The 13,526-nt window shown below is 32.5% G+C and overlaps 1 protein-coding gene and 1 pseudogene across 1 annotated transcript; both read right to left on the bottom strand.

The window, feature by feature from the left end:
• Nucleotides 1–97: 97 nt before the first annotated feature.
• LOC112492880 (NADH dehydrogenase [ubiquinone] 1 beta subcomplex subunit 3-B-like) lies at nt 98–3,654 on the bottom strand (annotated as a pseudogene).
• Nucleotides 3,654–8,753, bottom strand: LOC107427208 (ubiquitin domain-containing protein DSK2a). The gene is made up of 8 exons (XM_016037575.3): nt 8,165–8,753; nt 6,472–7,251; nt 5,527–5,738; nt 5,320–5,433; nt 4,940–4,998; nt 4,281–4,309; nt 4,106–4,195; nt 3,654–4,018 (listed from the first exon to the last, which is right to left on the bottom strand). The coding sequence occupies exons 1-8, from the start codon at nt 8,409–8,411 to the stop codon at nt 3,870–3,872; spliced, it is 1,680 nt and encodes a 559-aa protein (XP_015893061.3). The 5' UTR covers nt 8,412–8,753; the 3' UTR covers nt 3,654–3,869.
• Nucleotides 8,754–13,526: the final 4,773 nt, after the last annotated feature.

Consider the following 13,526-nt stretch of genomic DNA (forward strand, 5'->3'; position numbering starts at 1 on the left):
TAATATCAGTTTGTACCAATTTTTGAATCTCACAACATTTTATCTGATACTATTTTCAGTTTGTTCACATTGATAGAATAAAACAATATACCAACCTTAATTGCATATATATTTTTTTATTTGATGTCAGCAGGAGAATGCAAAGAATAGCATTCTTTGAGTCTTCATGGACATTACAGTATTGACATGAATAGCATAACAGATGCCTTCAAGACAGAGGGCTATTATTACTTCATCATCAGTTTGGTCCAGCGGAGCACTGAATGCAGCCAGCATAGGAGCCTAACAAACCTCAAAGTGCAAAGGAAGTAAAATTTGCTAGAGAAGTCACAAATGCATCTCTATGAGTCTTCATGGACATTACAACAGTGACATGAATAGCATAACGAATGCCTTCAAGACAAAGGGCTATTATTACTTCATCATCAGTTTGGTCCAGCGGAACACTGGATGCAGCCAGCATAGGAGCCCAACAAACCTCAATCCTAAATATGAGAATCACCACATCTGTTGCAGCATAATAAACTGACCTACAAAATTATAAATTTTTTATCAAGTACTGACAAGAATTTGTATACCTATATTATAACTTCATCAGATGGTATCTAAAAGATTGCTTTCTTTAAAAATGAAATGCCCGAGTTCATAAGAAGCAGAATCTTAGTAGAAATGTTCAGATGTATGAAAAACTATTGTTCCACATCAAGCTGAAAGTAACATAATTCACCAGAAACTAATAGCAGAGATTTAATAAAAAAATATGGCCCTTGATAAGGTAGAATTGCATAAGAAAAATAGTAAACCCATACCCAAATAAATGGCTTGGATAGTGAAATAGATATGATGTAAGGTGATGGTAAAGCATCAATATTTGGAGCATCAGAAAGCCAATTAGTCTTACTCTGATTTGCGTGCTTTTTCTTTGAACTGTTCTTGCATGTGCCTAATAAGATCATTACTGGTCTCCATATACTTGTCTTCCCCATGTTTTCAAATCACAATATGCAAGATAGAGTCCAAGCCCAAAATTCTGTTTGAGTTCATGGCCTGTATCTGTGGAGGAGCCAAATCATCATCTTTCATTTTTATCTCATTTCTAGATATCGTTCATACAATGACCTCATGTACTCCTCAGACAAATCTTTTCCATCATCAATGCCACAATTGTTTCGTATAAAATCATCAGCAGACATCTACAAATTTTGATAGCCACATAGAGAGAAGATATCAAAATTATTAGCATACAATCTAAGTTCCTCCAATTATAACAATATATGTGAAGTAATCCAGTTTCCTCCTATCAACTGCGGATGGTAGGAAGAAGAAAAATTAAAATCAAGAACTAACCTTGTTCTTCGCCATTGCATTATGAGCATCTGTATTGAGCATTATCACAGAGTAAGCAAGGACATATGCCGTGTCAGCACTAGTAAAAGCTTTTGGATTACATTTGCAATATCGCTCAGAAAACTTATGAGTTTACAATCATTATTTAAGGAGCTCACAGCTTTAGCTATCTCGTTTGATCCCCACGCATAATATTCATCCCTGCCATCAAATTAAAAAGAAGATAAGAATGACTAAATACTAAATCCTGCCAACTCATCAATAACCAACTTATGTATGCACAATCATGCAAAGAAACCAAAAGATATTACGTGTTACAGCGGATCCATCATCCTAAAATACCAGTCATAAATATATCAACATATGATGTATTTGTACATGATCAAATTTTCTCAGATTAGAGAAACTGTAGACTGAAGTTCATAATTGACGAATAGGAAATAGGCAATGGTAAGATCTTAGGAAGATCTGAGCATATAGACATATCCAAGATTTTAACAGAACGGGTTATGAAACATCTTCACTTCTGAAATTTTCTCTTCATTTTTATAAGCACAAGCACTATATAATTTCTACCATGCACATGCAACTCAATAAAACATATCAACAAACAGTTAAAATGCATATGATTTTGGCCCCAAAAAATAAAACCCGAAAAATAATAGAGTTTTAAAAAACAGATCAGTAATCAATAATTATGATATCCCATCTGTAAGATCCATTAACTCAATATTTTCAATGTATTAATCAATAAAATTTCCAGAACAGCTAATAAAAACAGAATAAAAGCAGACCAAGAACATCGAATGGAACAAAAAGTAAAACAAGATTTAAGGGGCGAAATGATCATCGTCACCTAATGAGGTTGTTGTTTTAGTTTGTCTCAGTGAGTTAGTGAGAAGCAGAGGAATGGAAAGAGTGGTGAGAAGAAGAAGAAGAGGAGCAAGGAGAAAGAAGTTTGTTGTAAACCTGCTTGCCGACCAAGTAAACGCCAAAGGCGGCAACTCCGATGCCAAGACTGGGAAGGGCGTGGCAGAGCTGATTGCTAAGTCTCGGATGCTTTCTCCACTCGTCCCTCCTCCTAATAACTCTTTGGTTGTCCCAAGCCGCTTCGCTATTCTCTCTCTCACTTTCTCTTCCTCTTTTCTTCGTTCAGGAGCAAAATTAAATAGATTTTCATCTTAATTTTTCCATTTATATTTGAAAAGGGTAATTTGGAAATATTTGAAATAAAGAGGGTAATACAAAAAAAGATTGAAACGGGATGGGTAGTTTTCATTAAGGCCTTTCAAACAGGCTATTGGACCAAATTTTCCTTTTTCTTAAGCATATCATAGATAAACTAACATGATTTTTTGTGTTAAACTTTCAGATTATAAATTCGACAAAGTCTACAATTTATGTGTTAACTTTGAGATTATGGATTCGACAAGGTTAAAGTATAAAAAAAAAATCTAAGAGAGAGCGCACCATGGAAAACCAAAAACAGAACTTCCTGAAAACTGTACTTGTAAGAACTTTGATTTAACCACCTTTTGGAGAGTGGTGGAATGAGTGCCAGAATTCAACATATCGAGAATTAAGCATTATTTTGTAACAGTAAAGAATCAACCCCTTTTGGAGTAAGTTGCCTCATTGAATTTTTCTTGGAAAATTATCTCTTGCTCGGATCTTATCAAAGTCACCTAATATATATATATATATATATATATTAAAAAAAATAAAAATAAAAACCATACTGCATTTGGTTTGAAATTCGAGAATTGTTGAGAAATCAAACACAAATAGAATTTTCTCATCCATTCTACAATTTCAAGCCAAATGTCGCTTCAGTTTTCTTTCTTTTTTTTTTTCTTTTTTTTTTTTTTTTGGTGAATAAATATAGCTTGGCGTTTATGGAGAACTTGAAATATAACTTGTTCATAGAATTCAAGTTAAAAATGTTCTTCATAAACACCACAAAAGCTGAAGTTTTCAAAAATTTTGTTAATTATTTCTAGTCATTCGTTGAATTAATTAAGAAGTTTCCCACTCAGTCTAATGCATTTCCTGTTTGCTCATACTTGACTTGGATATGCTTACAATATGGGATAAAAACTACAATCAGAACTCATCAAATGGAGTATAGATAACATAATAGTAGTTCTTTTAGTTCTCATTAATTAGCAGATATTTCAAGAAAATAATACTTAAAAATCAGTCTGTTATCCGAAAACCCAAAAAACAAAAAAAAAAAAAAAAAAAAAAAAAAAAGAAGATGATGAGTATGTACACGAGGGCAAGAAAGAGAATGAGAGGTGAAGACATAGGCGTCAAAACAGTTCTGTAATTCATAAGCTTATATGCACAAGCTCACAGCTCGATCATGGTGTGTACTTGCCTTATTTCACACGCCCAAAATGGAATCTACAAGTGCCCGTATTTCTCACATCTTTCCAAGAACCCTAGTTCAATTGTCTAATTTTACATGTCCACATGAAAATTCCCAATTAAAAAAGAAAAAAACATAAAACCAAATAAATTTATTGCCCAGGATTTCCTAAAAGACGCTCAACTGCAGCATGGACATTCCCAGAAGTGGCACGCAATGCCCTGATATTCTCTTGGGTGTCAAAGAAACCCATTTCTTGTAGCTGCGACAGCTGAGTTGCATAAAGTTCTTCCGGCGGCACTACAACAAGAAAGATAAAATTATCAGATGCCAGCAAGACTAAAATAGAATAATCCTATAATTAAAAGGAACATTCTAAGAACTAACCATCTGGGTTGCTTGGTACTGTCAAACCGCCAGCGCCAAGACCACCAAACATGTTCATCAACATCTCCAGCCCAGCAATGTTAGGTGTCCCTACCATATCCATGAACATTAACAAAAACAATACTAATAAACAAGATATCAAAACAAACTGTCTAGTATACTAATTGCTAAGTACCTGTGGCTCCACCAGTCTGAGCTGAATCCCTGCAAGAGTGCAGCAAAAGATGAGTGCCGACATAAACTATCACATATAAACAAGTTCCAGTCTACACAATGCAAAAGGTATAGAGGAACAAAAGGGGCTTCTTTCAGTATCATGCGGTGTGTGCTACCCACAAGAAATTTAAATTTTCATCTAATCATAAGAGAAAAGAAGCAACATCATATTATTTATATGGAAATAAATGAGATAATTTTCTGTTATCCTAGAACGATCCTCATTTGTAAGTTCGTGGGGTGTGTGCTAGCCCAACAAAATTAAAAATTTCATCTAATTATAAGAGAAGAAAAGCTACATCGTATTCAAATCTATGTGAAATAGATGAGATAATTTTGCGTTATCCTAGAATGATCCTCATTTCAAGCACAAGTATTCCATAACAGTAGCAGTAATTTAAATTTTATGAAAATAACCCATTAGTCAAATTGTGAACCAATAAGCTCATCAAATTGTCCAGACGTATGTATATACATATTTAGTATATTAAATATATTTCATCCAGTAAAGGTGGCAAAGCATAAACAAGCAGCCTATCACCAGTGCTGCAACATGCAACAATTGACAACTCAAGTTTCAGCAACCTAGTAAATGTAGAAAGATGAATTAACACTTACGGGGCTGATTGCTGTCGATTGAGCTGAGACATAAGTGATTGCTGTAAAGCTAGCATTTGCTGCAAGAGGAAACAGAGGAAAGGTAAAAATCAAGCACAATAGTCGCAATTCAAACTATCCTATTTTCCTTAGAGACCCTAATATTATGTTATCAAAGTACGCAAAATAGAGATTTACAAATCAGTATATAAACTAAGTGCATCAGCCGGTTCCAATAACAAGTGCACATTTTATATGTACACAAGAATATAAGGGGGAATTATGTTTATATGCACCATGAACAACATGTGGATACATGCATATTGAGGGAAAACATAAATTTAGAGAGGGGAGATATTCAGTCTATGAAACAGTTACGCAGACTTCAGGAAGTGATGTACCTGCAGTGTCTCAGGGTTTGTCAACTGACGGAGAAGTTCTGGATTTTGCATCATTTCTCTAAGTTGAGGATTCACATCAACCATGCCACGCAGTTGCGGATTGAGATTCAGCATCTAAAATTGACAAAGCGATATTAAAATACATGATAAATTGTCATCAAGAATATAATAACAGCTAGGAAAAGAAAAGTAGTCCTATAGTAGTACCTGATTCATATATTGGGGATTTGACAGAAGGCTTTGCATCATCTGAGATACAGCTGGATTTTGCAAAAGTTGATTCATCATAGCACCATCTGGCATGCCTCCGGTTAATATCTGGTCCATACCAGGGAGTCCAAGCCCTCCCAGACCAGCAACACCTGGTGTTCTTGGTTCCCCAGCACGATTTGGCCTAGTAGTGTTCGTCTGTGTCCCTCCTGAGAATTCATGACATATATAGATAGATATTAAATTTACTAACAGCTTATTTAACTAATTCCAATAACATCTGGACAAACACTAATAGCATATTCACGTTGGAAGACTTTTAACGGTCTGAAATTGAAGGATGTAAGTTACTGAATGGTCTAATTCAAGGCCTCTAAGCTTTCAAGTTATACATGCACAAGGATCAAATTTTTTAAGTGTGTAAATAAACAGATGTTAAACATATTTATCTCCAATAGGTGCAAGATGACAGATGGACCTATCACAGACAATATGATAAGCATATTCGCCCAAGAATGTAAAGAGGGCTTTTCTTGCTAAAATCTCCACAAATACATTAGCAATTGCTAACTGAGATAGTGTCAACATTCCAAATACTTATTAAGGTTGCATATACATGGATTTACCGCATAAGGTCTACATGTTCAACTCCAATGCCGTGGTTCCTCATCTCAACGATTAGCAACTAAAATTTATTAATAGATAATTATATATAACTAAATGTCCAAGTAATTGTATGCATACTCAAACATAACATTTTAAGATTCAGATTGATACAAATTGATGGATGTACCACATTATGCATTTAAAGGGCCTTTTCAATAGCATCTCCACAAGTACTCATTTCCCATCCCTTTTTTAAAGGAATAGGAAATAATGAAAACATGGAATAGTGTGGGAACATAATGCACCTTGATAACATATTATAACAAAGGAACTTACCACCGGTATTGCTCCAAGGGTTAGGAAGTGGATTTGTATTTGGAGAAGCCTGACCAGCAGTTGTTTCTGAACCAGTGGTTGAAGGATTATTGGACCCATCCCTAGCTTGTGCTACACCTTGGTTCCCCAAAAGAGCAGCAAATGGGTTTGAGCCTAAATCATTTCCATTGTTTCCAGTTACTGTAGTAGCATTAAGAAATGGTTCCTGAACATTTTCATACATACGCCTTAGCATATTGAATCCTTCAGGGGAAGATTCAATGTTACTCATTGCCCTATCAGTGTTTCGCATCATCTCACGCATGAGCTCAGGGTTCCTTGCAGCTTCTAATGTCTGTCGGAGAATGCCAGGATCATTAAGAATATGTGCAAGCTCTGGATTCCGGTCAATTATCTCACGCATTTGGGGATTACTCATAATCAAGCTTCGCATCAAATCAGGGTTATTCATTAAACTTTGAATTGCAGGCATGTTCATTATATCCCTCATCATGTTTGGGTTCTGGGTCAATTGTTGTTGCACTTGTTCAAATTCAGGAAGCCTGGCCCCAAACAAACCAGATCCACCACCCGCACCACCTAGTGTGTTTAAACCCAATCCAGGGAATAAAGATGCCCCAAGACCGGTACTTTCAACCCCTGCACCCTCAATAGAACCAACACCTCGTGTAACACCTGTTGTAGTGTTGGGACTTCCAGACGTTGCAGGAGCAGAAGTGGTTGTTGATGCAGCTGGTGAAAAACCACGAACCATGTGAACAGTGTGATCTGCCGCCAAACCTTTTAATCAAAGGAAAAGAACCTTTTATTAGAGTTGTAACCAAACATATTGTACAGAAAAAGACAACCAAATGAAGCAAAAGGTACAATTTCTGAGTAGAAAAGACTTCCATTAACTGAACAATTTGATCGCTTACCCAACAATCATAAAAAGAACATCATAATCCCAGCCAAACATGCACTGAATTTTGGAAAACTTACACTAGTAAAGTCCAGAGTTTTCTCTTCGTACTTTAAACAGAAACTGACACTACAATTTCTTACTAGGATCTCTACAAATAAACATGGTCATATCCAATTCTCAGTGAGAAGATGCTTTCCTATTTCTATTAATTCCAAAATCCAGACTTCTCTCTTTGTGCTTTAACAGGAACTGAAATTACAATCACTTACTAGGTCTCTATAAATAAACATTGTCATATCCAATTCTCAGTGAGAAATTGCTTCCTCATTTCTATTACTTCGGAAAGAGATAAAAACATATGAACAGGGAGGGCCAACAAAATTGGTTGCTTTAACAGCTAATAGAAACAACTAATTTTGTTAATATCCGCCCAAGCATGCAACCAAAGAAGCTTGGCAATATGAAAACGATAAAAACCAAATATGCAACAATTGAAATAACAAAAAATAAAAAAACAAAAATAGAGCGACCATTTTTCTAACTTGTAGCGTCTCGAATCCATAATTCTCACTTGTTAATGTCTGAAGCCCTCAATTGTCAAATTTTTTTTTTTTTTATTAAAAATCCATCAAAATTACAAATAAGAAAATCAACGTAATACCATAATTTTCGAAACAAAATTTGGGGACTCTCAAAAATCAAACAGACATAACAAAAACCTAAGATCCACATTCCACACCAACCCAGAGGCATAAAAATCATAACTTTACTAAATAAAACGAACCGTACCATAACTTTGAAGGGTTTGGTCGTCCTTCAATATACGACCTTTGTAAATCAACCTCTGCTGATCAGCTGGAACATCGCAATTCTGAGCCAAAACTGCTTTGAAAGTCTCCACAGTCGACTCCAAACTAGTCCTCACCGTAAACTTGGAACCGTTAGAGCACCGGATATTAATCGCAGCTCCTTCTTCACCACCTTCAACACCAACAGCGTTAACTTTTGGCTCGCTAGATTCGCCGTCAGCACCCATTATTCACCACAAAAAGCAGATCAATCGGAAAGAGGGATCGAACTCAAACCCTAACCCTAACCCTAAAAATAACAATTAAAAATCAAAATCCCCCTCAAGATTGGAGATATCGATGAAAAAACAAAAAGGGTATAAAAGAAAAAAAAAAAAATGTTCTCGCTATTGTATGGAATATATTTTTTTTATATAGATAATACTAATTCGAAGAAATTATAATAATAAAATTAAAATAAAATTTACCCAAAAAAAAAAAAAAGAAAAAGAAAAAAATTATGAAAAATAGAAAAAGAAAAAGAAATGGAAAATAAATAAATTCAGAGAAAGAAGTAGTATAGAAAGGTGTGTCAAATGCGTAAGAGAGTTCTTGGAGAAGAAGAAAAAGGCTAAAAAGAAAGGACTCGGGAAATTCTTCTATGAGGGCTCAAATTCTCTACGGTTAGGTTCGCATATTCTGTTTCCAACTAGGATTTGGTTTTTTTTCTACGGTTGGTACGGTAACCAATCATGTTATGCCACGAGAGACAATCTACGTAAACCTTTTGTTGTGTTTAATGTGGACGGTGGAATTCCCTTTGGCAACCTTTTTATCTATCAAATGGCTGTCGTGAATTTTAGTTAGGGATTCTCATGAAAATATAAAAAACAAAAACTAAAAAATAAATTTTTTTTTTTGGACGGAAATTTTTTATTTGGTTGATAATTATTTTTTTTGGTAAACTATTTTAAATGATGCGAGATTTATTAATTTTTACCAAGGGTTACATTTAAATAAAAATTTTTTTTTTTTTTGGGATTCCGTTTGATAAATGTTAAAATTATTAATAATATAATTCATTTGAAAATGTGACATTTTTTTGTATTTGAATATTTATTTTGAAATAAAAAAGTTGATAAATGCAAACACTAACATTGCAAATATACATTTTACCAAAAAAATATTGCAAATGTACAAGTCGATTAAATAATTATGTAATAAAATAATGTATCATTCTAATGAGGATTGGTTTTCAAATAAATAACTAATTACCAAAGCAATTCATGAATTGATTTTATGTAAACAATCAATTTCAAGTAAAAATACAAGATTATTATCTAATTTTAATAAATGAAAACAATTTAAGAAACTAACAAAGAGAAGCAAGAAAACATAGATGGTTAAGACAAGGAGAAACCTATAAATAAGGGTTCTATGGGAATGATATTAACTAAATTCTTCCTATGCTTACTCTATTGGGTGTTTATCAACAAAATTCAATTCATTTATTAGTTAAGAGATTCTAATATCTTCTAATTACCTCTCCTAAGGTCAAACTAGATTTTACGAGTAAAATAACCAACTAAAATCTCTTTCTAATTTTTCTAATTACTCATAGATTAAGCTAATCCTTATGATAAGTAAACCTAATTGGCCTTCTGAATTCAATTAGAGCTTACATTGTAATCTTTTAGTTAACAAATTCCAAATTAATTCTTTCAAAGACTTGCTCATAATTTTAGTCAACAACTAATCAATTTTTCAATCAATTAGAAGCGTAAATTCAATATAAGAAAAGAATCACAAATAATTGGAAAAGAATTTTTATTTATAAACAATAAACAATCACAAATATAGTTCAAATGAAGTCTACATCATCCCCTTGATAGCAATTTAACCAAACAAAATTAACGGCTAATCCAAAACCAAATGGGAATCCATAAACAAAAGCATTCTTAATAAGAAATTTACTATCAATCCCAAAATACAAATTAAGAAGAGATGAGTGTATAGAGAAAACTAGAAATGAAGATCTTCAAACTCCAGTCTCAAGTCTTCAAGCTCCTTCAAGTCCAAATCTTCTTCTTTTTGGCAATGATGTTCTCTCTCTTAATTTTCTTATCCTATTCTCTTCAAGAATCTCTGTAAATGTCTTCTCCTCTTTGCCAATGGTGTTCTCTCTCTTAATTTTCTTATACTATTCTCTCTAAAAAGCTCTATAAATGTCTTCTCCTCTCAAACTTTCTTAATCTTGTATGTTTTTACCTTATGTAAACTAATTTGACTTGAAATTTAACAAAACCCTACTAAAGTAAGCTAAATCAAGCCCTTATCAAGATCTAATGGTCCAGATCACTCCTAATTCCTTTCGTTAAAGCTTGGGGCCTAGCCACCCTCTTCCTTGGTGTTTAAATGCCTAAAATTTTTGAAAGTTGCTTATGTATATCGGAAAGATGTGTAGTATGCCACATTTAGGCATGCAGACACCCAACATGTTGCCTGCAAAAGTGGGAAGACATTTAAGTGGTGTGGGCACGCCAACTTGGTTCCCATAATGTCCAAGTGGCATAGGCCGAATCTAGTTTAAGGCATATGCCACTAAGACTTATACTTGGGGCCTCTATTATGAAAGGGCCAAAAAAATAATATTGAAAATATTATATATTATTTTATATGTTAAAGTTTTTATTTAATAAATAATATAGAATAATATTTTTGGAAAAATTATAAATTGACTTTTTTTGAGTTCTACATTAATTGCATATCTTTTATTTTTGAAAAATAGCATCAATCAACTATTCATTCTATTTTACTAAAAAATTAAATTCTTTATATTCTATATTAAGTCTTTAAAGATGCCATTAGTATGTAGAATAGGATAAGATTATTATTTTAGGACTGGATAGGATTGGCAAGGCCAGATACAGTGTTGTAATATGTTTGGTGCACTTCCAGGCTCGATACTCGATTAGTTATTGTGTGTTTGGGGCAAACCAGGCTGGATTATTATTTTAATTACTTAATATATATTTTTAAATATAAAATTTATATTATATATTTATATTTAAAATAAAGTTTATTTTTAATATTTACTTCCAAAAATGTTTTATTTTTAATATCTTTAATATTTACCCCCGAAAATTTAATATTTTTCCTAAAAAACTATGTTAATATATATTACCAAACAAATCAACTAAAATTAAATCATAATAGTGTACGGCACAAATAATAATAAAATAAAATAAAATAAAAACATAGAATATTATATTTAATTAAGCTTGTGCATACTATATGAATATCCATCCCGACTTCATAAATATATATAATTTGTATGTAAATCTATCTTAAACTAGTCTTGCATACATAATATATGTGAGATTTTATTTAAATAATCTACTTATACAATCAATAAGTAAATGCACCTATCGATAATATTCCAATTGTACAACCTAATATAAAACCATTGACCCATTCATTGTCAAAGTTAACATGTATACATGTAGTGGTAATTCATACAACTTCATGCATAGTCTCAACTCAATAAGTTTTCACATCTATTTAATGTATTCAACATATCAATTTCAGCTTCTTAAATTGTTGGGTATAAATTATCTTTAAATCACTTCGTTTTTTATTGACATTAAACTGCAGCATAACATAAATATATAATCCCTAACATGACTTTCATTTAATTATTTAAAAATGCAACAGCAAATTTAATCTTATTAGCATTGGTTTCAATTATTTTGAAAGCCTACACATTTGATGGGTCAAATCTTATTGCCTTTGAGATTTTGCGATTTTTAGTAACAAAAAATCTCAATCTTTAAAGTTTCGCAGCTAAGTATTTAAGATAATTTGCCTCAAATTTATCAAACCTTTTAGTCAATAGATTGAACAATTAATATGCTAGTGGACAATACAATGCACCAAAAGCATCACAATTCCAAAAAAATACACAATTTTCTAACACTATATCTTCTACTTCTACTTATACTAATGATAGATTGTTTAAACTTGAAGAAAATTTTGTATTTTGTCATCTAATTGGATACTTTAATGTAGGATAAACATACAAAATTTCCAACTTTAATGATGCAAAATGGGCAATTTATGGCAAGTCAATCTCAAATACCTCAAAGACAATTGTCAAGTCAACTAGTGGTGAATCCTAAGAAACAAGTCATTATAATGATGAGTAATGATCAAGACATATTTGAAGAAAATGTAATTTTTGATTAAGAGTTAGATAAGCAAGAATATAATGTTGAGGAATTAAAAAATGAAGAACCAACAATTTTAGAGGATAACAAGCCTTTTGTTGCAACTATAGAAGAGAAGAAGTAAAATTTGGATAATATAGTTTACAATCAAGACTTAAGTGACCTATTGGAATCTAAAATTAAGTTGGATAAGCCTAACATTTTGAGTATATTCCTCTACATATGAGAAAGAACAATTCAATAAGTAGAAGAGATAAAATGCACAATTTTTGTGAAAAAGTGAGCCAAAAACAAGCCTACAGATGTTTGACCTAAACACGAAGTCTGATGGACCTGAAATTTAATGTGTACATTCTCAACATGTGAGGAAGGGAGTCTGTAAATTTGTAGCTTGAAATTCCATTCGTAGCTCGAGTTATAAGCAAAAATATGAGAGCAATTTTGATTTTTGTAGCAGTTCTAGTTGTCAAAATTGAGAGTTTCATGAGATAAAACCCAAAGCATTAATAAACTTTACAAAACTTGTAGATGAAATTCATGGAACCAATAATACGATAAGAGGAAAATTTCTAAAGTATGCAAAAGAAATTCCAAATGAGAAAGTTATTGAAGATAGAGGGAGTTTTCACTATTCATTATCTTGTTAATGATTCTAAATTTGTGTTGGATCTTGTGATTTACATTCCTTTGCTTATATTATTCCTATTTATGTTTGCAAAGAACTTGGAATGGCGAATAACCTTGGACCTATGAAGATTGCATTAACACTAGCAAATTATTCAACCATTTGGAACTCTTAAAGAAAGTGGGTAAGTCTTCTTGTGTTTTAGATTTCATAGCCATTGATACTATTGGTAATTGTTGACAATTGATTTTAGGAACTTGCTCAATATAAAGCTAAAATAGATGTTGATAATACAAAAGTAGTTTTCTAGATAATTGGGGTATAGAGAACCAAATGTTTAAGATGTATGAGTATAATAAAAGTCCTTCTTTGTTAGAAGCTACATTAGTAGAACATGATGGTTAGGCATTAAATATTAATATGGTTGAGGTTAAGTAACACTAATGATTATGAGAGTAAATTAAGAAAAAAGAAAGAAAAATGTGACGATAGTGATGATGAAGATTTAGGTA

The sequence above is a fragment of the Ziziphus jujuba genome, chromosome 9 (genome assembly GCF_031755915.1).
Source record: "Ziziphus jujuba cultivar Dongzao chromosome 9, ASM3175591v1".
NCBI lineage: Eukaryota > Viridiplantae > Streptophyta > Magnoliopsida > Rosales > Rhamnaceae > Ziziphus > Ziziphus jujuba.